General features: G+C 40.4%; 2 protein-coding genes across 2 annotated transcripts; one reads left to right on the top strand and one right to left on the bottom strand.

Annotated features, from left to right (window-relative positions):
* Nucleotides 1-78: 78 nt before the first annotated feature.
* On the bottom strand, nucleotides 79-19,158 carry LOC117824990 (integrin-linked protein kinase). Its single transcript, XM_034700553.1, has 13 exons — nucleotides 18,954-19,158; nucleotides 16,921-17,175; nucleotides 6,746-6,911; nucleotides 4,407-4,502; nucleotides 4,207-4,303; nucleotides 4,031-4,114; nucleotides 3,699-3,784; nucleotides 3,500-3,609; nucleotides 3,164-3,291; nucleotides 2,850-2,971; nucleotides 2,607-2,706; nucleotides 1,850-1,980; nucleotides 79-1,717 (listed from the first exon to the last, which is right to left on the bottom strand). Exons 2-13 carry the CDS (start codon nucleotides 17,007-17,009, stop codon nucleotides 1,568-1,570), a joined length of 1,359 nt encoding a protein of 452 aa, XP_034556444.1. The 5' UTR covers nucleotides 17,010-17,175; nucleotides 18,954-19,158; the 3' UTR covers nucleotides 79-1,567.
* Nucleotides 19,159-21,095: 1,937 nt separating this feature from the next.
* rrp8 (ribosomal RNA processing 8) lies at nucleotides 21,096-27,101 on the top strand. Its single transcript, XM_034700552.1, has 8 exons — nucleotides 21,096-21,291; nucleotides 21,406-21,525; nucleotides 22,085-22,343; nucleotides 22,452-23,310; nucleotides 25,732-25,861; nucleotides 25,945-26,051; nucleotides 26,189-26,285; nucleotides 26,706-27,101. The coding sequence occupies exons 2-8, from the start codon at nucleotides 21,421-21,423 to the stop codon at nucleotides 26,817-26,819; spliced, it is 1,671 nt and encodes a 556-aa protein (XP_034556443.1). The 5' UTR covers nucleotides 21,096-21,291; nucleotides 21,406-21,420; the 3' UTR covers nucleotides 26,820-27,101.
* The last annotated feature ends 542 nt before the right edge of the window (nucleotides 27,102-27,643 follow it).

The following is a 27,643-nucleotide window of genomic DNA, read 5'->3' as shown; positions in this document are numbered from 1 at the left end:
TAATAGAGGTTACTGAACACTTAATTTCTTTATCATGAAATTAACCTTCTTAAAAACATCAAACAATATATCCAAAGATTCCCGTTGCCCATATTTTTCCTTTTTAATATACTTATATATAAATACATACATTTGTATAAGTCATTCTTGATTTGGCTTCAATCTGTGATTCAGCACAAACAAGCAAGCTGGTGGAGGCACAGAAACGACGCAGCAAGTAGAAACAACCCATGAGACAGAGGGGTGCAGATGAGGCACAGAAACAATGCAGCAAGTTCAAACAACCCATGAGACATATAAAGTCAGAATAATCTAGAGGACTGAAATAATACAAAAATAAAACAATATGACAATATGCTTGAAGTTAAAACCTGCCCTTAATGTCCCAGTTACCTGCTGCTGGCAAGAGCTACTCATGCAGCCATAAAATTATGAGGAAGGCATTCCCCATGCTGGAAAACTAAATCGCTGTACCTGTGATATCCATGAATAAGTTACAGTATGGTTTCCAGAATTCACTCCTGACACTGTTAGAAGAACAAGGTGAAATGTGCTATGTAGATTGCCTGTAAGTGTAATTTCACTCTTAGACATCTTAAAAGAGAGACCGACTGCACCTTTTGTTGGACAGTACAGCTAACAGAATTCATGATAAAAAAATCTGATTAGATTTTAAGGGGGAAAAGAAAAAAACTGGATTACAGTAACACATTTGGGTAATCTAGTTAAAAACAGGACATAATACAAATTAACAATAGGAAATTTGCAATTCTGCAAGCCATTTTGAAAGAAATAGTCCCAAAATTGCATTGAACATTGACATTTTGCACTCATGGCAGCGAATAAAACAGAGGCTTGATGCACATCATTGTCAGCAGGTTGTACAGACACCAACGCTAAAGCTCTACACATCACTACACAGCCAAGCTGAATGGTACAACACTGCCAAGCACTCTCATTGGCACCACTCATTCATATGCATTTCCTTAAACTTATAACATTAAATGCTTGTTTGCAGACGCCTCTCATGCCTTCCCTGCTGCATACACAAACATTTTTCCACGAGACGAGCACAGAGTTAACATGTCATAGTTTTAATTGGAGGCACTATCAAAGAGGAGCAGTTTCCTCACAGCATGACTTTGTTATAGTGAGCCCACTCCAGTAAAAAAAAAAACATAAGGCCTCACATCCACTGAAGCAGTGCAGCAGACTGTCATGCTGACCTCCACAGGTTATTCGGTCTAGAAGTTTCCAGAAGATTGTACTCAGTCCGTGTGATTACAAGTTAAAAGATGAACAGTCAACATTAAGCTCCTGTGCAGACAGTATCAGCAGATCAGTGACAAAGATGAAGACACAAATAAAATCTTTATATACTGAAAAAAGACAACAACAAAAAAAGATATAAAAGAAGTAACTGCTGCTGAATTAAACTCAGAAGCTACAGTGGCGTTGAATGCAGCGGTACAGTAGGAGTTTAAGGCAATACTGGTAAGCACCACACCACCATCTGGGGGTAACAGATTCGGTTCAGTACAGAAGAGAGGAGAGGACTTTTTTCTTTTCACTTGTCCTGCATTTTTTCCAGAATTGGGACAATCATGTCAAACTTCGGCCTCTTTGCTGGGTCTTCGTTCATGCATATCTTCATGAGCTTGCAAATGTGGGGAGAGATGCCGGGGGGGATGGTGGGCCTCAGACCCTCCAAAGAAACCTGAGAGTCAAAACAAACAGAGATGTTTGGTACAGGAGGAAATATATCCCTTAATTCCATTAAGCTCTAATAACTGTTATCATGTCTGCTGCTCAGTTGGTTATCTTAGGAGTGAATCTTGACTCTGCAAACCTTCATGCCTATCTCCATGTTGGACAGGTCCGCAAACGGCACCTCTCTGGTCACTAGCTCCCACAGCAGGATGGCAAAGCTCCACATATCTGCTGAGCGACGGTTGATCTCTTCTGGCTTCTTCTGCAGAGCTGGAAAACACAAAGAGCAAGGAGTAAAAGTTAGACACAGTAAACACACTTTTGACTACACAACAAAGACTGCCTCCATCTGCCTTCTGCTAAAAAAAAAGTCCTAAGATAAACAAAGATAAAGTGAATATTAGCTTAAAATGTTTCCACATAAATATTGTTTAATGTGTTAATAAGACATCTTTACTGAAGATAAGAAGGCTATTCCAATATTGATCTATATATTAGTTCCTTATCAGCAGCAGCCATCTCTGTGTTCTAAGTTCATGGCTCACTACCCACCACATGTTTGCGGTATAGTTGTTTCTATGGTAACTGTCTGCAACAAATCCCCTGCATCCAACACATCAACCACCATCATGCTCCACGCACCACAGAGTACACCTATAACCTCCTCTGTGAGTTCCTGCTACTGTTTGGATGATATCATCTGTTTATTTTCACATTTTATAAATCTGTTTATGTTTCAAACACGCTCTAATTTCACCCTATCTCCCCGGAAATCAGCTGCAGATTGCATTTCAGCTCAGAGAGAGTCCAGAGAGTCCCCTGCATCCATCATTCACGCTCCAGCTTTTGTGGCTTCAGCTGTCACTTTGGATCTGTGCTGTGTGAGTGATGCCTACCCTCAGGGGCCACCCAAGCAGGCGAGTACATCCTGCCGGGACACTGGAAGGAGAACTTGACGTCTGCCATGCTGATCCTGGCCGTCATGTCTTCATCTATCTGTGGAAAAAACAGACTTGGAATTGTAGCAGACATCTCTTCTGGTTTTCATTATTTGAACAGAACAGTTGCCTCTGATACGTCATCAAAAAAATACAAATATAAACATTTATTATTCTAGAAGAAAGGTTTGAACTTCTTACCATAACACTTTTGCTGTTGAGATAATGCCGGGGGATCATGGGTTCAAGTGTGTGTAAGAAGGCCATCCCACACCCGATGTCCAGAGCAAACTTAACCGCCTGTGTCTGGTCCACCACAAAGTCTGACAAAAGGATCAATGACACATGAAACAGGTTCCAGTCTCTCTTATTCCCCCCACATGAACGGATGACGATAGAATTACAAATGTACCAAAGTGACAACAGCATTATGACAAGTGAGCATGTGCAATAAATCACAAATCACTATAGAATGAGAGAAGTATAGTTTTTGTGACCAGAGGAGGAGTACTCACTGGTCCCTTCATGCAGCACGTTGTAGAGGGAGCCATAAGGCATCCAGTGTGTGATGATGATGGGGTGAGGGGCGGGAGGAGACTGACATGCTCCCAACATGGGTAGGACATTCGGGTGGGAAAATATCCTGGGATGGAGCCCAAGAGGGAAGGACAGGGGAGAGAGACAGACAGACAAAAAGAGCGACACCAACAGAGGGTTTGACATAAAAAGAGATGCAACGACTCCAAAAATAAATAATACATAGTGTCTGGATCAACACAATGCAAACAGAGAAATGAGTGAGGACAGAACAGAACACAGAGGCGGTAGAAGAGCCAGGGTTGGATAATAACCTGAGTTTGGGATACTCCTCATTGAAGTCTCTGCTTTTCCTCGTGGTCCAGTCGCGAACTTTTAACACCTTAACAATAATTTCATTTCCTTGCCAGCGCCCCTGCCACAACTACGGAGGAGAAACATACAGAAAAGGTTCAAAGAGATCATCAGCAGACCTGTGATAAACTGAAGAGTGAAGATGAGGAGATGAAGTACCTCTCCAGACTGGTTCTCATTTATTTTAGCCACGAAAGAGAGCTGTTTGTAGTCAATGCCTGCTTGTTTGTTCAAAGTGCCGTTACCTAAAAAGAAGATTGGAGGAAACACAAGTGACAAGTTTGAGCTCAGACAAAGGCTTCATTATTGACGTGACATTCAGTTAAATGCTGAGCAGAGGGAGAGGAGGTGGAAATTGCAAACACCACATAAAGACTGGTTATGGAGCCAGTGTGGAAAATTGTTTCTTTCATGCAGCACTCAGACCAAATCACCTGATGGAAACTGGTCTGCTAATAAACTGGAGTGTGTGTGTGTGTGTGTGAACTCACGGGGTCGAGTTCTGGTGGTTCCTTTCCAGAACGTGTCTTTGAAGGGAATTTTAGTCAAGTTCTGCCCCAGTTTCTCTGCTTTATCTGTTTGTTGAAGGGATAAAGAAAACTCATCACAAAGACTATAATTATGCATGCTAATATGTTGGAAAGAGGTAAACATGTAGTCTGGCTACCTCTGAGGATTTCACGCAGGTGAGGTTTGCCTTTATCCATGGGCGTTTCCCCATATTTGTTGCAGATGCTAACCTGAGCCCCGCTAGTCACAAGGTCCTGAGTGAAAGGAAAGACTTGTGTCAGCGACGTTTTAATGCTTCATCATTATGAGGAATACATAGTCAGACAAATCAGTCGCACCACCAGGGGGCACACTGACCTCAGCCACTTGGTCTTGGCCCCAGAAGCAGGCGTAATGCAGTGGTGTGTTTCCGTGTTCATTGGCTGCGTTGGTGTCTGCTTTGCACTGGATCAGCTAAAAGAGAAGCAGAAACAGGAGATGAAATGATAAACAAAGCTCCTCGGGTCTTGTTTGGGCTTTACACAGGGATGGGTTTTAATGCTGCCAACAAAAATCATGGAGGTTCATCTTGCCTGTGGACACATTCCAGAGGTATTGAGACATGCCTAATATTAAACTCAATGGCTGCTTAGCTGCAGCTCTAAATCAGACACTCTGAAGCTCTGATGGCAAAACGATACACGCAGATACAAAATGTTCTTGTTCTTTCATTTCATTTCATTTTTAATTTGATGCTCAGACCATGATCACATGGTATGGAGCCACAGAACATAAATTACAAATAACAATATAATGATGGCACACGGCATGTTTGAAGTACAACAGATCTTACTTAAACAATGGAAGGACATTCTTCAGAAAAGCTCCTAATTTACAGATAAGTTTTGGCTTATCTGAATTCAAAAGCAAAATTAATTTAAACACAGAGGGACGTTGAAAATAATACCTGGGTATGAACCTCTCTCTATTATTCAGAATGCTTGTGTTCCTGCATTCAAACAAAATATGGTACTCTAATCTGTCAGGTCGCTTTGTCTTTATCTGTTTAGAAAGCAGATCTGCTACTTCTCAAAACGCACTGAATGATTGCACATTAGCACAACAGTACAATAGTTTGTGACATCTCCAAAATAAACAGGAAGATATGCAGCCTTTGAATGTGTGATGCATCACAAAAGGGAGAGGTATCATCCTCGGTCATGTTTTCAGACAATCTTTGAATGAAAAACTCTACTGCAGCTACAGCTTGAGCATAAACAGTGTCTGTAGAGTTATATTTTTGGGGGTCTTTTTGCCTTTATTGATGGTACAGCTGATGAGAGACGGGAAATGTGGGAAGTAGGGAAGACATGCAGCGAATGGTCGTTAGCCGGGAGTCGAACCAGCGACCTTAGTTTTTATTTCTGTAAATACAAACTTTTAATTTATTTTAAAAACTGAGTTTTAATGAAGTTTCATAACTAATTTTACTTTCTTTCTTTCCTTCTTGATCTTAGATTTTAAAATATGTTATGTTTTCATGCTTATGTTTATGTAATGTCATATTTTAAATTGGATATTTTCTGACAAGGTATGGCGTTATGGAATTAACCTGATTTTGGATCTACAATTAAATGTTGGGCATACGGGCATCCTGCGGGGGGTGTCAAGAGGTCTGAGCCACCTTCGGGCTGCAACTCGACACAGAAAAGATTCAGTGTGTGAGTCTTAATCCTTGGGAAGAAGTTCTGAGATGAATCGAATAATTAAAGGGTTCATTTCGGTTAAGACAAGATCAGTTGTGATTCTGTGTCACAACAGGCGGGACAGTAAGACTCTGCAAGTTAAGGACTTAAGAGCAGTGAAGGGGGTTGATTATTTATAATAATCCCTCCTCCTAATGTAAATAAATAATAAGACCCAATACTATTTACTATGTACGTTAACTTACATAAGTACACACAGAGAGAGAAAGAGAAGACCAAACATAACTGGCCGCATATAAATTGTAAATGTTTGAAGTGTTTGCTGTATGTTTTTTATTGATTGTTACTGTCCTGGTTTTTGTTTTAAACTCTGTAAAGCACTTTGAATTGCTCTTTGTATGAATGGTGCTTTATAAATTAACGTGCCTTGCCTCTGCAGCGAGGACTATAGCCTCATAAATAGTGTCTTTAAATGGCTGACTTCTCCAACATAATGAGGGAAAAGTCAATCGGCCACTGATTTAGCTTGCAGCCTATATATTTTCCAGATTGTGTAACCCCTTCAGGAAATCCAGCAGCTAAAGGACTATAAAATGAATTTTCCTCTTTAAGAATCAAACCTTTCTTGGTCTGCCCTCAACAACTGTAGCAGTGCGTTTGGCAGCACTTTTTCACTCAACACTGACTAACTGCTAAGCACTCCCTTCAGTATCAAACTGCTGATGGTGGAACTGCAAGAACTGACAAGACCTTTGTGTTCATAATTGCTGCTCGGTGTCATCATTTTAGGTTTCATAATATCCTGTTTTTATGAAGCAAACCTGAGGAGATACATCATTGTTTTGGCCAATGAGATATGAAAAGCGTTTATATCAGTGTCTCAGTTATTGAATTGATTTGAAGAAAGAGATCAGAGACAGAAAATGAGTAATGCTCCAAGGAGTACATGATCACTCTTATAGGAACCCCCTTTAGTACCCCCGGGGTGCATACAGCATCGTGTGCACAAACCTTTCCAACTATCTCCCGATGTCCGTGGCTGGCCGCCAGGTGCAGAGGCGTGTCGTCGCCGCGGTTCATGACGTTGATGCGAGCCCCTCTCATGATGAGCATGTCGACCACGCTGGAGCGTCCCTCCCTGCACGCCCAGTGCAGCGGGCTGAAGCCGTGGTCATCTCTGCAGAGGGGTGAGGAGAATTCATATTCAGCACGTTTCACAAAAAGAAACTCAGCACAGGAAGAACTTCAAATAACTGAGGGACGTAAAAGGAAAGTGTTTTGTTTCTGCGGGCAGAAAAAAGTGAAGAAGAAACTTTAGCCACTCAGTTGGCCACATTAGGTTCCTCCTTGCAAACAGCTCTGTGGTACACTTGGATGAAGGCCAAGAGGTACAGGCTAGAACTGTTGGGGGTTTTGCTTTGACAGTCAAAATAACACGCAAGTCAACAAAAAGGCATTCCAGAGGAAAATCAGGATCAGAAATACTTTATTTATCCCAGGGAGGGAAATTCAGTCATTGCGGAGCTCTTATAAACAGTATGTAGGAAAGTCAAAATATTAATAGAAGAAGGAATAAAATAAGATATAGGTATGAAAAAAATAAAATAAAATAAAACAAAATAAAACAAATAATGTACAGAAGTGCAGAATAGTTAGAATGACCTATGTACAAAAGCACTGGGAATGAAGGAGATACATATATATAGGATTTTAACATGGAAAGGATTTAGCACAGTGTATTGTACTGTTAAATGAGGTGGCCAGCAGGGCAGGGCCAACTGAAAATTGCACCACCCATTTTATACAGTAAATATCCACTATGACCTTTACTATAATAAATTCCAAACTAACCTCTACCATCCATCTTTTCATCTCAGAGCCACACTAAAATCCTAAATCAGCCACCTGCAAGTCTCACATTGTCACTTGCTGTTCTTTGACGTGATGACATCAGATTTCCTGACTGTGAGAGAAATAAAAAAGTGACTTCTGTTTCATTCAGACCTAAAAAAGCCCCCCGGTGTTCCTCTTGCAGGGTTGTTGACGGCACCATCAGCCTTAGAGTCAATCACAGCTGACACCAACAAAGCAGGTTTTACCCTGATACCATCACCTTGTTAAAAAGTGCTGCAGCAGACTTCACTGCTCATCATCTGAGTGGAGTGTCTGAGCAGCCAGTAGAACTGAATATTACTGCCCTGTTTATGCAGTCTAGTGTCACATTGCCCTTTGTTTTTATTGACTATCATTTGGTCATTATAAAACCCTGTTTGTAAAGTTTACAGTCAGCCATGATGTGATGATATTGCCCCTCCCTGCAGCGCTCTGAAAACTGAAGTTCCTCATTTTGATGCATGACATGGCCTAATGCCAGCTCTATAGGCATCGCCCCATCCCTCGTGGTCAACATAAAAAATTCATGTCAGTTGAATTAGTCTCCTTTGACTGCAGCAGTTACAGTTATGATGCTGTGAAGATATACGACTCAAACTGCAAAGTTGTATCGATAAATCTCTAAAAACGATCAATATAAACTAAATCAAAATTTCATAGAAGCATAAAACTTGGAGAGCTTCCTTGTGTTAGTCTACCAAATGTATCTGCAACTACTGGATCAGGTTGTTGTCTCTTCAATGCTGTGATGCTGAAGCACTTCATGAGGAATGACTGTCATCTTCCTCTGAGAAAAAGGAAGTTAGTTCAGCAGCTAACAGGCCTCTGGCGCTCATCATTCCTCTTCGTCTCTGTGACAGTGGCAGCGACACATGTAGGACAGTGGCCTCGATTACATGGCAGAGTGACTGATGGCGCACGTCCTCAGAGAGAAGAGATAAAGAAGCAGTGAGTGCTGAGTGACAGAGAGTCAATCAGGAAAAGGATAAAAAGATACGGCGTGCTGAGCACTCGCAGCAGTCCTTATAAGGCGCAGTGAGACTTCCCCTCAGCATGCACACGCTCCAGCTGTGTGTGTGTGATTATGTCATTCTTCACTTTTCTGCCCGGTCGTGGTCACCTCCTCCTCTTTTTACAAAGTTTCCTCCCTAGTCTGAGTCTCTCCATTCCCCCATTGTCTCATTCAGTTCCATCTTCTCTGCTTTCTTTCCACTGAAACAGCCGCTCTGTACCGATGATATATTCCTCTTTCCAGACACTTTCCATGTATTGTTTATGCCACAGCACAATCCTCCTGTTAATAAAGTTATGCACTTGCTCTGAGCTTATGTGTAGGCTGACAGAATAATAATGTGATCTGAGGACTGAGGGAGTATTATGAATCTGCAGGAAGGAATCCGAGCCCCCTGCCCCCCTCCCCCCGCCATCAATTCGCTGGCTTGTATTCACACATCCTGCAAAATTCGATTCAAAATGGCACCGAGAGCCTCACAGAGACCCTCAGTCCCACAACACACATCTATCTGTGCATCTGGGTGACCTGCTGCAGTCACACTGCATCTGCTCTGTGAGCAATTTCCTCCAAGACCAAAGGCCAAAGCCTGCAAACTAATTAGTCAAAGTTTATGAGAGAAAGCCTTCCCACAGACTCACTTCTAGGGTTTTATGAGTTTTCTGTGGTGCGCTCTGAGGTCCTTCAGAAGAGGTGGTAACATTAAGAAGTGCACACATAAAATGATCCCCCTGATTATCTCTGACTTATACAGTAGTTCCACTGTTTGAATGCTACTGTTTTCACTGTGCTTTGAATGTTTTGCTCTTCCATAAATCCAGACTGTGGTCATCATCAGGTCCCAACTTCTACAATGTGAGGTTAAGTTGCTTTATTCTGAAATTGAGAATCTTTAAATCTCAAAGTGTTCATTTGGACCTCTTACTAAAGGGGACTCACTCACAAAGTCTTCCATAAGTGCAGGCCATCAGTATCTAAAGTCATGTGACATCACTTTCTCATTCCAGCTTATTTAATATCATTTTTTAAAGTTATATTTTTGGGCATTTTTGCCTTTGTTTGATCGGACAGCTGACGAGAGACAGGAAATGCGTGGAGTAGAGAGTGGGAGAAGACATGCAGCAAATGGTCACATCCATCAACCAGTGACCCCTGCAACAAGGACTATTTTAGGATCGTTTATAAGATACTTTTAATTAGATTTAAAGCACATCATGGACTCGCCCCGCAATACATTTCTGAGCATTAATCCCTCCATAAACCAGGACGCAGTCTGAGATCCACTGGCCAGTGCTCTGCTTGCTGTTCCATGGTCTAGACCAGGGGTTCCCAAAGTGTGGGTCGTGAGATGTCTTCCAGAATGTTTTTCTTTTTTAAGTTATCTAAAAATAGTACATTTAACCCATTATAGTAAAACATATCGACAAAAAAATAGTTTTCTGCCTTTCTTTTTGCCAGATGACTCCTAAGTTTAGGGTTAGTGAACCGTTAATTGTCAAAAGATTCAGTAGCAGACAGTAGGTTAATTCACAACGGCACAGGAAACACAGACACATGCTCATATAGGTAGGCTAATTTTGTGCAGACCAGCTAAATGAAGCCATATTAAATCACTTTGAGGGACAGTGGGGGTCGCAAGTCTTTGGTACCTTTACTTAGGGGTCGAGGGCTGAAAAGTTTGGGAACCCCTGGTCTAGACTAAAAACTAAAGGCGACAGGGCCTTTGCAGTCAGAGCCCCCCGACTGTGGAAAAGGCCTGCCAGAGGAAATCAGACGTGCAGAGTCAGTTCCTGATTTTATTTCACTACTCAAGAAGCCTCACCTTTTTGGAAAAGCTTTTATTTTGTGAATTTATTTACATTTTTAACGTTGTACCTGCTTTTACTGTCACTTTGCTTTTATTGCCTCTCTCCTTATATTGTCTGTTTTATTGTTTTTGTGAAGCACTTTGTTACTTTTATTGAAAACTGCTACACAAATAAAAGTATTATTATTATTATTATTATTATTATTATTATAGGCTCTAGACATGGGGAGCACTTAGACCGTTAGGCCACCGGTGCCCACGTTCCAGCTCGTTTTTAACTATAACCTTTAACAGGACAAAGATTTCAGTCTCCGTACGTCTGCCTCCTGTTGGAGTTCCAGCTCAGCGTGCAGCTCCTACAGAAGATCAAGAGCTTTGCATAAACAGAGTTTTAATTCTAAAGTTCTTAATGTAGTGTTTTTACTGGCATTAATTACCAGGTCTGTTGAGTTTGGAGAAAAGGGACACCTTGGCAGAGCCTTGTTAGTGACTGACACAGAGGGAGTAATAACAAGCTTTGCACCTCAGAACTGTAAACTGCCGTTACAGCAGCTTGGCCTGCAGCCACTTCAGATTTCATTGAGTGAGTGTTTCATAAACACTCCAGTGTGAGCAGTTTTTGATGTGTGACGGCTTTATTCAGTATTTTACCAGTTTTGATCATATTTACTTCAAAGAAAGTACTGTGCTCGTGTTACGGAGCAGAAATGCCCTTATTTTGCTGTTTTTGTGCTTTCAAGTTGTGAGATTGTGGATTTTTTAATACTGCGACAGGAATTATGTGAATATTAGATGAAGATTTCTAATATAAGTCAGCCTCAATTGGTAATTAACTGATGGTAAATTATAATAAACCACATACAACTGAAGAGAATCGACCACTTTCACACCCAGTGAAGCTTAGCCCTCTGGTCTCTGTGTGTATTTCTGCTCAGGGGCTCTTTTTATAGGATAGATTTCCCCTTTAAGCTGGCTTCATCCCCACAACCCAAAGGCACTCGAGTGCCAGGGTTCTCTCCTGCTCCTCAGCCCCTCCACACAGGCTGTGGTAATTTATTTCAGGCACTTCCACCTGCCAACAGTGCTCAGTTTGGCAGGAGGAAAAGCCAGAGGAAGAGCCCTGTCTGCACCCTGTATGTCTCTGCCCCGACGTTCCCGCCAGGTCATGTAACACGGCTCGGATCAGGGAAGCAAACTCGCCGACACGTCTAACAGATGAAAGAGAAGATCCACAGAAGAAGAAACAAAAGGTCTCATAACAGTTTGTCTGTGTATGATTTATTTTCTCTACTTTGTCACTTCATCCATAGTCAATGAATCCTTTACACTCGATTAAATTATGAATACAGTCCATGGAAAGAACTGAATGTAGGCTAAATGTGGCGTAAAATACATGTGGTATAGACCCTTACAAAATATAACAGGCCAATATTTTCAGTCAATACATACCTATCACAGATGCATTACTATTGTTGTTGTTTATATTTCCAGGTATTAATTTTTTTTACTGAAATCCTGATGCAGGATCTCATGCTTTGTGAGATTTATAAATGATGGCATCAGTTTTGAAGAATGCTCCAATCTAGGGATGCACCAAAATGAAAATTCTTGACCGAAACCAAAAACCGAAGATGAGGAAACCAAGGCAGAAAACTGTGTTGTTTCGGTAATAAAAGTCCTTCACCTGAAAACCAAAAATGCACTTTTGGGCCATTTTCGGCCGCCAAATTTTCAGTGCATCCCTACTCCAAACTAACAGTGTTGTAAAGTAAAACTTGTAATGATCTCTACATATGCACCTATTGCACATATTGTCCATTTAAGACCTTCTTGGTATTAATACTTAGTTATGTTAATAAACTGCTACAGAGGTGCATCTCTAATAACCCATTCCATAACATGAACTAACTGTCAGACCTGTATTAAATGTCATCAACAGTTCTGGCCTGTCCCTCTTAAACCATGACTACCTGTTTCAACAGGCCTCCAAACCACTGTCTACCTACAACAGTACCCACTGCAGAGTCACAGGCTCACACCACTGCTACAATGAGGCTATAAATAAAATCAGCATTCACACTTCAGAGATACTTCCCTCCTAAATATCAAGCTTCAATACAAAGAGTGAGATAAAATGTGTCACCCTACTGTCCATAACAATCATGACTGACAATGAAAATCCACAACTGTTACTGTGCAGGACTTCCTCCTTTGAGGTTCACTAGAGGAGCATAATTACAGATCACCACAATCATACAAACACACAAGCTTACAATCAGTGTAACGTTGAGGGAGAGACAAAAAGAGGTTTAAAAAAACACCCTAAATATGTTTATAACTACACTTAGACAAGGTAAAACATAACATTTTCAAGATGTGTATTGTATACAATCTACGTTAACTATCTGAATGGATCAAAAAGAGACAGTAGGCGGTGTCTTCGTACATGCGTGATACATTTACAGTCTGAATGCGGCGGGGTGAACACCTCCTGCTCTGACTGCAGCTAGGAGGGCCTCACAGCAGCATCCACTGCTCGTTGAGTAGAGTAAGAACGATAGATGCTTTCATGTCAGTCTCCAAAAGTCTCAATTAACACCAGAAAAACCTTCATCTTTGCACTATTGCACGTTATCATGTTTGTCTATTGTTTCTTTATTGCACTCGTGCCTTTTGTACTATATATTTTTTTTTTATTAACTTGATTTTTAGTGTCTGTCTATTTATGTTTGTACAGGGAGTACGCAAAAATACCAGAGTCAAATTCTTTGTATTCTTGAGATACATTGGGCCTCATTCACTAACAGTGCGTACGCACAAATACGTGCTTAAACTGTGCGTACGCACGTTTGAAGCACAAGTCTGGGATTCATCAATATATTCTTACTTGAATTTGTTCTTACACTACGAACAAATTTAGAACTTCCTCAGACCATGCGTACGCACAAATGATGACGACCAACTTTCTCAGAAAATGTTAACACATACTCTTTTAACTAAATGCATGACATGTTTAAATTACTTTCAGTTAAAGAAAAAAGCCAGATGACTGTCATATAGCCATCTGGCAAAAAGAAAGGCAGAAAACTCATCACATTTTCTATTTTCAAGGTTTTATTTCATGGTTAGCTACTATTTTTGTCGCTATTTTTTTTATTATAATGGGTAAAATGTAATATTTTAGACAACTTAAAAAAAAAAATTCTGGAAGGCATCTCCCAACCCCTATTTGTGTCTCGCGACCCCCCAGGGGGTCCCGACCTCCACTTTGGGAACCCCTGCTCTAAGAAACGAATGGCTAGTTGGTGAGCATATTTTTTTGTTTTATTTAGATTAATCCAAAGAGATCCTCGATCTCTCGATTCAAAACAGAGCTCAGGAACAGATGTGTGACGTCACGGATACTACGTCCATTATTTATACAGTCTATGTTATAAGACCATGGTTTTCTCAGATTTAAAAACACTATCCTGATTTCAGTATTTTAGATGTGTGCCACTCTTTTCATCTTTGAAGTTTAGTCTGACTGCAGAAGGTATCGATAAAGAGATAAACACAAACCAGCATTTTTTTTGTCTGTTATGACAGTAAATAAGAAGACTTGAGGTTTAGGACTACAAAATAAAACAAATTAAATGTAGGTTCTCACTCTGGAAAACTGAAATGAACATTTTTAAATAGCAGATGAATTCATTACATTATAGCTGTGGCTCTGTAATCTATCATTTAAGTGTTATTGTTTCAGTTCTTACTTCTGAAATTTGAAAAGGAGTACATTAGCTGTCGTGCTTATGTTTCAAACAAGAGTAAAGGGGTGGTGTTCATATGGAGTATAAAGATCAGATAATGACTGAAGTGTAAACATTTAAGAGAATTTGTTTTAAACTTTGTAATTAACTCCTCTAAAGTTGGAGGAAATGTTGAGCGGAAATGAGTGCAGCTATCTAATACCTCTGGGAGAGGAACACCGGAAGCATGAGAGTCGAGGGGGGGACGGTGATGTGCTCCATTTCTCTGTTGAAAAATGCACCATTTGGCACACACACACACACACACAAACACACACACACACACACAAAGATTCTCTGTCTCCTCACGCATAACTCTTAAAGCCCTGCCCCGTTACAATAACCTCCTCCCCCCTCTCTGTGAGTTTTGGAAGGTGGTAGATGGTTCCCTAGAGGCCTGTGTGTTATTCCTTCTAAGGAGATTCAGCATTCCTCTACTACTCTTTGTCTGGGAGTTACATCAGTGTAAACACTTTCTCATCCAGGAGCTCAGAGAGGATCTGATCGGTTGATACAGAGCAGGTTTACTGAAATACAGCAAGGGAAAGAGTTAAGGAAGTGAAGAGGTAACAGAAAGTGTGTTTTACCCCCGCAGTAGGAAGATATATCACCAGGAAAAGGGAACTTGACATGTAATCAGCTAATGGATGAGTCACATGTAAGGGTGTGTGGATCCACAGCAGCACTATGCAATCATCCAGTCTAACAACAATGTGAAAATACAATCAAAGAAACAAAAACAGAGGAATAGACTAGGGATGCACCGAAATGAAAATTTGTGGCCGAAACCGAAAACCGAAAATGAGGAAACCAAGGCCGAAAACCGAAACACCAAAATAAATAATTATGCCTATTATTAGTAGGTAGACCGGGGACCGTTGTAACATTTCACTCCTTGGATTTGAGATTAAGCCGTGCATTTTCTGTTTGTGTTCCACAGGCATGTTCTAGGCCATTAGCAGACACTTGAAGCTGGTTTGTATATCAGTTTGAACACAATGGGTTAAAAGAGCTCAAAGTTATAGACAGAAATGTCAAAACTGTCCCCGGTCTCCCCTACCTTTGCATTGATAGGTGTTTTTCAACCGGAGGAACTTTACCCCAGAACTAGGGACTTTACCCCTGAACTATGTGCGTTTCGACCGGTGGAACTAGGGTCTAAATTTAGTTCAGGGGTAGATAATCTCCCCCCTAAAAAGCGTGTGTTTATTCCGCCCGTCGTCCACAATAACATCACACACGTGTGATTCACTTGATTTCTCTTTCTTTAATTTCTTCTTTCTTTATTGTATGTGTTTTACTTTTCAAAAGAAGAAGCTGTGATTCACTTGATTTAGCAGCTTGTAACAGGCTATGGCTATGACTGTGTACTAACCTCACTAAAATCAAGGATCTCATTGAACACATCAGACAACGAGGGTGCATGCCCCTCATCTGGTTCAGAGAGATGAGTCATTTTTCCTGCGCTCTGTTCTCCTTCTCTTGCGCTGTGCGTTTCTCCGTCTCCACATCCATCGCGGCCTGGATCATTTCTTGTGCACGCTGCTTTATTCCCACATCCAAGTAATGATCTTTATAAGGCGGATCAAGTACAGTCGCAATGAAGTGCACAGGATCCGAATAGATCTCAGTGAAAAGTCTTTCGGCCGAAAACCGAAAGTGCACTTTTGGGCCATTTTCGGTGGCTGTATTTTCAGTGCATCCCTAGAATAGACAATACCGATAAAGACTTTATAAGAGAGGCTACTAGATACCCTCCCCTGTTTAAATGCAGATCTCCAATCCATTCTAATATGAACAGTAATCATTTGGAGAAAAAGATGCACGCTAAGCTGAGTTTGGTCGGTATTTAATGCACACAGCAGGATTCATTGTGGGAAAGCAGCCGCAGCCTCCGTTCAACAGCCTTATTGCAAAAGAAATCAATAACAGTATCAAAACAATCCAACTAGATGTTAATGTGATTAATGCTCTCTCCATAAATACACTGGAACACAGCAATAAAAACAGAGAGAGCAGCTCCAAGATACACAGTCATTATAAATTCATTCACCCCATGTTTGCACTAAAAACAAACAGCAGTCGTCTAAATCTAGGACAGAGGGATCCAAAATGAAGCTTCAAGGGTGGCCCCTTCTACTTGACTTTCCCTCCCAGAGTCAGCCGAGGATACAGAAGCTGACTGATGATCCTAAACTACCGGGCAGATACTCAGTATAACTAAAGATGCCAAATCTCACAGAAGCCTGCAGTTGTCTCTATTTTTTAGTTTTTGCAAGGCTTACATTAACTCACAGCAACAACTTAAAGCATGACGAGCTTGACTATCACAGCAGGCTTCCTGTCCAACATCACGTTTTTGAATTACTCCACTGGCATTCCGTACATAAACATGCGCCCACAAGGAAATGGGTTCAACCACAGGCCAGGGTCTCGCTGGGGACTTAAAAGGCGGGCTCAGTGCCTGCACCAGAAACTTAGCTTCACACAGCTACATCCGAGGCAGGCAATGACACTGCAGTGCAGGAGATATTCCATTGATACTCTGATGCACTTTATCCAACATCATAATGTCATGTTGCAGCAAGTCTAGTAGATTACACAAAATTGTGCAACAGCAGTGATCAGCTGAAAGCTCACACACTCTCCTGACAGAAAAGATACAAATGAATAAATCTGTGCTCACCCTTGATTGAGATCATTCTCTGTATTGTCCAACCATAGGCGAACTGCCACTGCATTGCCTTCCCGGCACTGCGTGAAGATATCATCCATTTCTGCTGCTGCTTCCTTCTCTTCTTATGGTGGAACCGCTGCAGACTAGGAACCAAACTGGGACAGATGGGAGAGGTGACCCAAGGGGTTCAGCAGGGTCCTGGTGAGCATCAGTCCCTCATATGGGATAGTGAGGGACACAGGCTCAGCAGCACTCGCACAGCGCCTGAACAACGGGACAGAAAAGAGAAGTTCCTGTGATAACACATTTCTTTTTATCTGTCTGACCTCCAGACATGAATATCCTCTCTCTCATGATTCTGAATAAACAGAAGAACACAAGAAGAAAGCCAAGCAGCTACAAATCCTGGTGTTGAGTAATCTTATCCAACTTAGTAATACTGTGTGGGAAGTTTACAGCATGGTGACTCACAACACATGGTCATGAAAAGTACTCTGTGCACCAGGAGAGATAACTGTTTTCACCTAATGTCAAATTACTTAACGTCTTTGCTTTATTATAGATCATGAAGTTATGATGCTGACTCTGTTTAGTGTGATTTAAGGGTTTCAATCTTTGGGTTTCAATCTTTGGGTTTCTATGGTGGCCCTGAAGGTCAAAACAAATTTACAAAAGATGAAACACTCTTACAAAGTTGGAGACTAATTTACATTTTGGAAAACCTTTTATAAAACAAAATTACATTAGCAGAATCCTTTTACCAAGGCCAAAACAAATTAGCATTTAAGAAAACAAATTCACAAAAAAAACAAAAACACTTTTACAAGCGGTGAGACAATTTTACAAACCACAGAACACTTTTACCATTTCTGAATCAAATTTACAACGGAAAGGGAATGTACCAAATACCGGATGTGATCCAGGAGTGATGGAGTGAGGGGTCATTTAGTTTGTTTGGATTGAGAGAAACCAAATGGAGCAACTTTACAAGAAGTGGTTCCTGTACTGCATGTAACGTCGCTCCGTTTGGTACTGGATCACTTCCGGTATTGGTTACATACCCTTTCCGTTAAAAATGAATGTAAATTTGTTTCAGAAAATGGTAAAAGTTGGGCCCTGGTGGCCTAGCGGTCTAAGCGCCCCACGTATCGAGGCTATAGACCTCATCGCAGAGGTTGCCAGTTCAACTCCCGGCCGATCGACCATCTACTGCATGTGTCTCCCTCACTCTCTACTCCCCATGTTTCCTGTCTCTCTTCAGCTGTCCTGTCAATAAAAGGCAAAAATGTAAATTTGTCTCCAACTTTGTAAAAGTGTTTTATCTTTTGTAAATTTGTTTGGTCCTTCAGGGCCACCGTAGATTTCAGACCACTCTGATCTGACAAAACAATCAATGAGAGGATTTCTTCAATATGATTGGCTGATGAATAAACAAAAACTGAAATAATCTCTACTTATAGCTCCTATTCCTATATCAAACTATAAAAACAGTCTGATTAACAGGGTGGATACAGGGAGATGTCACAGTTTGAATGACACATTTCCCTTTTCACACACCCAGGACTTCATTTAGATTATTTGTAATCAAAACAAAACAAAACTAAGGAAGTCTAAAGACTATACCTAATGACAGAGTTTCCAGAGAGGATGATCACAGCTTTTGAAAAGGCAAAAATCTGGTGCCACAGTAATGAGTTCACCATTTACAACTCACAGCTTCTGCAGCAGTATTTAGCTGCCCTGCTATCCAGCTAATACCGATGAGTAGCTCCTTACAGTCAGCTTCTTTATCTGGTTATCCCTGTAGCTCGAGGTAAAACTAAACCACTCGTCTATAACACTCTGAGAACAGGAAAAGGGTCGAAAAGCCTCCCAAAGCAGACATCTTCTAGTAGACTAAATGAAACAGGTTAAGCTAAAAAGCTAACCTGACTCCACAGACTGCCCCCGCTTCAGACGCGAGCTGGGCGGAGATAAAAGTTCAATTCACCCTAAAGTGGAGTAAATTATCTTAAAATGTGACACTATGTTGATAAACTTACCGTATTTAGTCGCCTGTTGCTGTGTAATTCAATTAGAGAGGGCAGGAGTTGTTAGCTGTGGACCCAGTACATGGAACACTGTGAGACGTCCACACCCTCACCAACACCGGCCTCCGTACACTGCGTGGAGGCAGAGAGCGCCCCGCCCCCCACAGGCAGCAGAGGGAGCTACAGGAAGGCAAAGTATTCACACCCTCAGGTCATGGATTTCTGAAGCATCAACAGAGCACAGGTAACAGGTATTATGAGCATGTCCTCAAGGGATGGGAAAAATGTACAGTGTGTTTTGACTGTGGTGAAGAATAGTATGTCTGTAATATCATTAAGATAAGATACTCCTTTATTCGTCCCACAGCGGGGAAATTCATGGAGTTACAGCAGCAAACAAAAAGATGCACAGTACAAGAATTTCAACAAGAATATATATATATATATATTAAAAAAAAAAATTTGATAAAAGACGACAGCTTGGCCATAATTCTCCTGTCAGCCACCACCTCCATCATAAAGTATCAGAAGGGAGTAATGCTATAACTTGGTAACATTTTATGACAGTGTTTTGGAATTATGTCCAATTATATTATATGATTATAACTAATTTAAATTGTGAATACACAATAGGCTATCTGTCTCCCTATCTTTCATTTCAAATATGAATAAACAAATATGTAACCCAGACTTTTATGAATGGATGGCAAACTGGGGCACAGACATTTTGTAAGGGTGGTAGGCAGACACATAAATGAGTTGCATTTATTTACCCTTTCTATCTTGTATACTCATAGCTTCTTCTTTTCTTTTTTTTAATTAAGAAATTTTTTGGGAGCATTTTTGCCTTTAATGGACAGGACAGCTGAAGAGAGACAGGAAATGTGGGGAGCAGAGAGTGGGGGAGGACATGCAGTAAATGGTCGAGGCTGGAATTGAGCCTGCGACCTCTGCGATAAGGACTACAACCTCTGTATATGTGGCGCGCATAGACCGCAAGGCCAACTGTGCCCAGACTCATATCTACTTTGATTACTAAGTTGCAAGTAAATTATTCAAGGTGGCATGTTAGAATGATAGCACTGCTGCCTCACAGTGGAAGGGATTAATCCAGGCCAGGGCCTTCCTGTTTGGTGTCAAAGTGTTTTTGCTTTCTCCAGTTTAAGTGTTGACCTAGATTTTGTATGTTTGATATGCAAACTAAACACACCTAAACAATTTGCAAGGTACATGATAGTGTGGTGGGTAGTTCTTATGCCACTCAATGCATGGTTGTTGGGACTGCTGTCTAACAGTAAACTGGTTCAGGGTTCAAATCCAGGCTTTGGCCTTTCCATGTTGAAAAAAGTGTGTTTCTCCAACTGGAATGTAATCTAAATTTTGTTTTTCCAGAATATTTAAGAAAGTCAACTGATCTAAATGAGTGCCATTTCCCTAACAGGCACAACTGGGGTGCTAAATTTTGCAGAGGTGGTGTTAAGTATGATTGTCCACATGATGAATAGCATGTTTACCCTCGTGTTCAGACTTGATCTACTACCATGAAAGTATCCAAAAGACGATGTGTTCCTTTGTATTTTTGTTTTTACTTCAAAAGCAACACAACAGAGGGATACGTTTTAAATCTTATAGCCTGAATCTTTAAGGACTAAAGAAAGATGCTTGTTCAAAGTCACAGTTTAGAGTACATTCAAAAAGACAATATGTTACATTGAAATGTAAAGAAAGCTGACAGAAGCCTGTCAACACAGCCCAAACAGTTTATTTAACTTAAATACTATATCTGACAAGACAAATACCCAATCAGTGATTAGGATTTTGGTGTGGCCAATCATGTGATTATTTATTTATGTATATATGTTGGGTTTTTATGTTTAATGTGTCTACTATTATTCATAAGAAAACTAAGGCAAATTTTTGAAATGTGTAAACACAGGCTGAAAATAAAAACAAAATACGAAGAATGTGTGTCGGTTTATCAAACTCTTCATACTGTAAAAAAAACAGTTTACTTTAAGGTGAGTAAATAAGTTAAACTTGATATTTGCAGTTAAAACAAAGTTACAAAATAGTACAATATAGTAATACAACTGATGTGAGGTCCCTGGTTCAACTACAGAGAGAGAAAACTTCATTTCCCACAATGCTCTGTTCTACCTACGTCATCGATGTGCGCATGTTGTGCTGTTTTGCTTCCTCTACACCAAACCAACGTGGCTTTTGCTCCTCGTGAAAGTATTCTTCAGCTTATGAATGCAATAACACTTTCATTAGTTAAAACATTTTTTACAAACACTATCAACAACTCAAGAAACAGTGTGGCCTGTGAATAAAGTCACTTAAAGAATCGGTGAGTAACTGAATTAGCAGAGTTAGCTCGTTGGCATTAGAGGCGATGTGACAGGCAGAGCTTTATAATCTATCCTGCAGCAGTGATTGATACTCGTGTTTTTATCCCCTTTAGAGTCCAGAAAGAAACATGTTCATTGAAGAGGAAGAGTGGAGTGATGAACAAGAGGCTGAAGTCCTGAGCAGAACTGTCATCAGAAATGACCAGAAGAATGTGAGCAGCAAAAATGTCAAGGTAGGTACGAATTCAATAACACGACCTGGTGCAAGCAGAAGGTGTTGGTACCAGGGATAGGTAGTACTCTTCTCCACCATGTCACACGAACATGTCATTATTTATTGTTGCATATTCATCAGCTCAAGTACTGTGCACCACCTCACCCTTATCTCAGATTTAAGGTCGTTTGTTAAGAAAGTAATCTATCTATCTATCTATCTATCTATCTCTCTCTCTCTCTCTCTCTCTCTCTCTCTCTCTCTCTCTCTCTATCAATCTATCTATCAATCTATCTATACACACAAAACAATACTAATTCACCAAATAAACAAAATGGTTCGATGTAGTAAGCATGGATTTTCAACACGAAGACTGACAAGAAAATTAACATAAAAACACACAAGTAAAAGTGTTGACATGGATTCTGTACAATAACAACACACTCTTATTTCTAGCTGGGGCATATTCTGTAACATAATATGTTTAATAAAAGCCCCGCCCGTACTTTAAAGACAAAATAAATGATGCAAATAAAAAGAAAATCTGTTTAATAATCTGATTTCATTTCCCTTCTCAGCCCAAGGCTGTAGGGAAGAAGAGCCTGATGCGGACTCTGCAGACGCTTGGATCAGTGCCAGACTGGAAGGGCGACGAGCATCAGCAGGACAGTGACAGTGAGACAGAAGCGACTCCATCAGCCGCCAAGAAGAAGAAGAAACGAAGGAAGAAGAGAAAACAAGCGGGGACAACAGAGCAGCCAGAGAATGGAGAGTTAGATCAGACTCCAGTGAAGGAAAAGACATTAACAAAAAAGAGGAAGAAAGACAGCAAATTTGGTGAGTCTTAATGGATTAAAGAGGGTAATAAAGAGGGTTGATAAAGAATGAAATGTTGAAGTTCATAGAACTTACCCATGACATATAAACATGCTTTCTTTTCTCAAGGGGACCAGAAGGTAAACAACACCTGTGTGGGCGAAACAAAGGATAAAGAAAAGGTTGAACCTGCAGAAGCAAATGTAGACGAAGCAGAGGGCACAGACAGACTGAGCAGACAACAGTGGAGAAACAAAACAAAGAATAAGAAGAAATGTAAAAATAAATATCGACAAGAAGAGAAGCCAAAGGTGGAAGTCAAAAAAGTAGAACTGGCAGAGGAACACAAACCAAAGGAAGAAGTCAAAACAGATTCAAATAACAAAATCAACAAAATCAACAAAAGAGAAAAAAACAGCCAGCCTTCAGCCAAGAAACAGGGGAAGGAATTTAAAGCAGAGAAGAGAAAAAAGAGTGAAGAGGATGCTAAAATACCCCATCCAACTGAAACACATTCACCTGGAGAAGAAAAGGGTGCCAAAGCTGGTAAAGGTGCAACAGGATTAAAACAGGAAGTAGGTAAACCTAAAGAAATCATAGATGAGCCGCAGTCTCCCCCGAAACGACCAAAACTCGAGCTGAGCAAAGAACAGAGTCTGAAAAGAGAGAAGCTGCGGAAACTTCTCAACAGCCGGAAATCAGACCACCAGGAGAGTCTGGCTGAGCAGCAAGACGAGCCAGCCGCACCAGAACCAGAGGTGATACTGGACCGCTCTGCCTCCCTCAGGTCCCGCATGGAGCAGCGTCTGGAGTCGGCCCGCTTCCGCTACATCAATGAGGTTCTTTACAGCACGACCAGCGGCGAGGCCAGGAGGATGTTCAAACAAGATCCAGAGGCCTTCGGGATCTACCACCGAGGTTACACTGCGCAGGTTCAGAGGTGGCCCAGCAATCCTGTGGACGCCATTATCTCTTACATCCAACAAAAGTGAGTCTAATTCAACACTTTCATTTTATCAGGGGTTAATTTAGATATGAGGAAGAAAACCATGAATTTTAAATGTTTAGGGGGGACTTTTGTCTCTTTATGTAGGGCGGTGGGTAGAGTAAGAAACTGGGAAGGAGAGAGGGAAATGACAAGTGGCAAAGAGCAGAGTGTCGTAGTCGAGCTCTGACCACCAGCTTTGAGGACTGTAGCGTCTGTATTCCGGGTGTGCAATTAATTAAACCGTTGAGCTAAACTTGCACTCTAAAAATCAGGAATTAAGTCTCCAAAATCAAACTCAGATTTTGGAGTGAAAGTTTGTTCTTTACTCCTGGGAACAACATGTATCACAGACAGAGTTTAAAAGTCCTTTCACTTAAATTTCATAGAGTTCAGCTGCATCTTAACGTCTCGTTCACCAGATGTTGCTGAGTCCGGTGACCTAAAGTGACCTAAGCAAATTTAAATCTTCAAACATGAGGACAGTTGAGCAGACTCCATCGGTTAAAAAAGACAATTCAAATTCAAAGCACGTACAAGCTAATGAGCAGTCTTATGATTAATATTAGAACGCATAGGTTTTCAAAGTCTAGTGCTGAAAGATGCAATAGTCTAGAACAGTGTCTCTCAACAGGTGGGTCGCGGACTCGTTTTGAGTTGGTCGCGGGCCTTCGGCTGGGGAAAAAATGTAAATGAAAATTGTGACACCATGCTTTTTACAGTGTAGAAGAAGACAATCAAAGTAATTTTTTTTCTTATGGGAAATAAGCATGGCTAAACACAAATAATACAGTGACTACATTAAATATGGACTTTATTATATTGATAAAAAGGACAACAAAAACCTCAGTGTTGTGTGCACTGAGGTGTTGGCAAGTGAAAGTATGAAGCCGTCAACATTAAAGCGGCATTTGGAAACAAAACACTCTTCTCTCTTTTAATAGCATAATTTTTGTTCTAAAATGTTATGTTATGCCAAAACTAAATTTTTTTGAATCTCTTTGAAACTCGTTCTCACTAGTTAGACTTATTTGTTTCATGTTTGTGCATAATATTCTTGAAACCTTGTTTCCCTAATATGCACTTTTTGCTTTACATTAAAATGCAGCTAAAAGAGTGTGGAAGGGCATATTTCTTTTTCTAGCATCGCCACTTGCTGGTCGTTTTGGGTTCACAGCGCACTTGTTTATTTTGTGTGTTGGCATAATCTGATATTCTGTATCTCAAGTTCAAACTGCATCATCTTTATATTAAGTCAATTGATAAATTGAAAAATGTTCCTTGATTTGGGTAGCGACTTATTGCTAAGGGGTGTTGGTGGGTCCCGAAGCCAGACCAGTTGAGAACCATTGGTCTAGAATAACAGCTTCCTGTAGGCACTGCACTCATGCTGATGTCTGATACTGGCAGTCACTCTGGTTTTCCAACCTCCATTGAACTTTTTTAGTCAAGAAAATGAATCAGGAATAACAAATATTTAACATCCACTGCTAACCTCAGAATGAGATCATGGAGTGATAATTTAATACAGATGAATACAATAGAATAGAAAGAAAATCACTTTATTCTTGTTTTTTTTGCATGCTAAAGGCAGAAAGTTGTCTTTGACTTGCCTATTAAAAAGCACAACACCCACTTTAAACCCAACATATTCCAAATAAAAAGAGACTCATTAAAGCTACAAAGGAGGGCACAGGTTATTAAAGTCTCTATATAAAGTGCTAAGTGCAGTGTGAGGTGCAGGATGACTCTTAAGTGCATTACTGATGGAGACACTTAATGACAACTGGGACAGAGGGTTTTTAGTAAATATTTTTCTTTGCACAGGAGACTGTTCCTTTGACCTGAAGGCAGAAGCTGAGTGTTGAAATATCTAAAATTATTGGACTTAATCGCCTGGAATAAAATTCATACTAAGAGGCGACACTGCATTATTCCAACCCCACATCTGCCTGATTCAACACATTAAGTTGTAAATGTGATGATCCGTGCAATGATCAATACAGTATCATAAAACACATTATTTCACCCCTGTGAGGTAGACAGACTTGTTTACTGTCAGTCTCTTTCCAAACTAATAACAGGATCTACTTTGGAGTAAAAAGAATCAAATATTGCTCACAGTGGATATATCATTTTGTGTTTAGTCCAATTCTCCCATTATCCACACCATTTATCTGCTGTATACAGTAAATCCTCTATATGACTCTGCTCAGGAGCGAGGCGTAATGCAGCAGATGATGCAGCTCTGTGGGAGTTTAATTGATGCTTCATTTAGCTGCTGTGAGAGGATCCTGTGGTAAATGTCAGCAGTTTGGGAGAAGATAAACTGTTTGTGCTCTTGTTCTCTGTGGATTGTAAAAAAAATAATTCATTTAAAGGGTTGCTGTTTCTTCTTTAATTTAAGTGTGTCATGTATTGCAGACCTCCCTCTCTGGTGGTGGCAGACTTCGGTTGTGGTGATTGTAAAATCGCACGCAGCGTGAAGAACAAAGTGCACAGCTTCGATCTGGTATCGACCTGTGAGCTCGTCACGGTGTGCGACATGGCCAATGTGAGTGTGAAGTTGTCTGGATGCTTGTTAAACTACAGTCTGTGTGATTGTTAGAAAATAAAACCCCCGCTCTGTGTCTACAGGTCCCTCTTCCAGACCGCTCTGTGGACATCGCCGTGTTCTGCCTTTCTCTCATGGGGACAAACCTGGCAGATTTTCTTGCAGAGGCCAATCGTGTTTTGAAAATGGGGTAAAACATGTAATTACAGGCAGTTTAGTTCTGTGTGTGTGTGAGAGAGAGTTCGTGTGTGAGAGAGTGTGTGTGTGAGAGTGAATACTTTCATATCAACTACATGTCCTTAAACCTATTCTGCACTTTCACTGTAGGGGCGTCCTAAAAGTAGCAGAAGTGGCGAGCAGGTTTGAGAATGTTAGAAGCTTCATCACTGGGCTGGCAAATCTGGGATTCAAGATGGTGTCCAAGGTGAGGCAACAAACATGATGACATCATTTTATAGGCTTTCTTATTTATATCTACCTCCAAATACACACTACCTTTTAAATATCAATCAGGTTAGACCTAAACATGTAGAAGAACCCTGGTTGAGATGAAGTAGAGTTAGTCTTGCATGCATCTTTTGCTTCCTGAGCTAAAACCTCAATTCAACAAATTCTCAAAATGTAATTCTTAAGAGCGCATGTGTCTATTTATTTTTTAAGAAGTTTGTTTATTCAGAGATATACTTTATAGCCTGCTGAGGAATCTGTATTAACTGTATATGTGTACAATTAATATTTAAAAAACTGTCACATGATGCTAGATGTTGTTTAGGTTTGTCTATAAAGAATACACTTAGTGACAGTAAATGTAAATGATGAACGATTGTTTTCTTTCTTTCCTCAGGACTCAGAAAACACTCATTTCCACTCCTTCGAGTCAGTGAAAACAGGAGAGGCTCCAGAAAATGTGAAGAAGTTTGGACTGCAACTGAGGGCGTGTCTCTACAAGAAAAGATGAATTTACGAGAGGCCGTCATGACAAGTGACATGTTCCTAATCCTATCATTGCTTTTGTACGTGCAGCTCGGGCTTGCTGCTTGTCAAAGCAGTAGATCTTCACTTTTATTAAAATGTATTTTCTTCTGTTTGTCACGGATGTCAGAGTTTATTATGTGCATCATTTGTACATGACTTTTCATGTGATACAACATTACTTTTGTTGTCCCTGGTTAGAGATCCTCAGTAAAATATTCCTCTGTGGTGTTTTGCTGGAATAAACTAAATAAATTCACACAATTAATTATTTAAATACAGTCTACTTATTTAGTAGATTTTATAAGGAAAAAAGTTAATTACATTTTAAGATTCTAAATAAAAAGACTGAATATCCTGAAACTCACTAATTTTAACAGGAATTTGTCTTGTTGCTGAACTATACCCACTACTTTTTGAAACAAAGAGACTAGTGGGTGTGTTCTTCTCTTGTCATTAAAAAAAAAAAAAAACAGTTGTGTGGCACCACAAAAATACAATTCATGTATTTAACATTTCCAGAGACTCTGTGAAAATAGATCAAAGTGGAACATTTTAAAAGTACTTAGTTTGATTGCAAAGCAACCATACTGAAGTCTAAACAGTGTCGACTAAATCATGACTCACTCAGTTTTGCGTGTTGCCACAAGAGGGTGTAACAACACTACAGCTTAATGTGGGCAGATGAGCAGAAGATGAGTCTCTCTTTATCCAGATCATAGACTGTGCATGAATTGATCACAGGTTGACTCTGGTTTCTGCAGCAGATTGTAAAAAGTTAAGATGACTGTAGGCGTCACAAGAGGAGAT

Source organism: Notolabrus celidotus, chromosome 14 (assembly GCF_009762535.1).
Source record: "Notolabrus celidotus isolate fNotCel1 chromosome 14, fNotCel1.pri, whole genome shotgun sequence".
Classification (NCBI taxonomy): domain Eukaryota; kingdom Metazoa; phylum Chordata; class Actinopteri; order Labriformes; family Labridae; genus Notolabrus; species Notolabrus celidotus.
This window is presented reverse-complemented; position numbering and strand designations above follow the sequence as displayed.

Coding starts and splice junctions, on each gene's coding strand:
- rrp8 (XM_034700552.1), top strand. CDS start 21,421: ATGTTCATTGAAGAGGAAGAGTGGAGTGATGAACAAGAGGCTGAAGTC. Junction 22,344..22,451: donor GAAGAAAGACAGCAAATTTG/GTGAGTCTTAAT, acceptor TCTTTTCTCAAG/GGGACCAGAAGGTAAACAAC. Junction 23,311..25,731: donor ATCTCTTACATCCAACAAAA/GTGAGTCTAATT, acceptor CATGTATTGCAG/ACCTCCCTCTCTGGTGGTGG.
- LOC117824990 (XM_034700553.1), bottom strand. CDS start 17,009: ATGGATGATATCTTCACGCAGTGCCGGGAAGGCAATGCAGTGGCAGTT. Junction 4,115..4,206: donor CCTGCGTGAAATCCTCAGAG/GTAGCCAGACTA, acceptor TTCAACAAACAG/ATAAAGCAGAGAAACTGGGG. Junction 2,972..3,163: donor CGTGCTGCATGAAGGGACCA/GTGAGTACTCCT, acceptor TCCTTTTGTCAG/ACTTTGTGGTGGACCAGACA.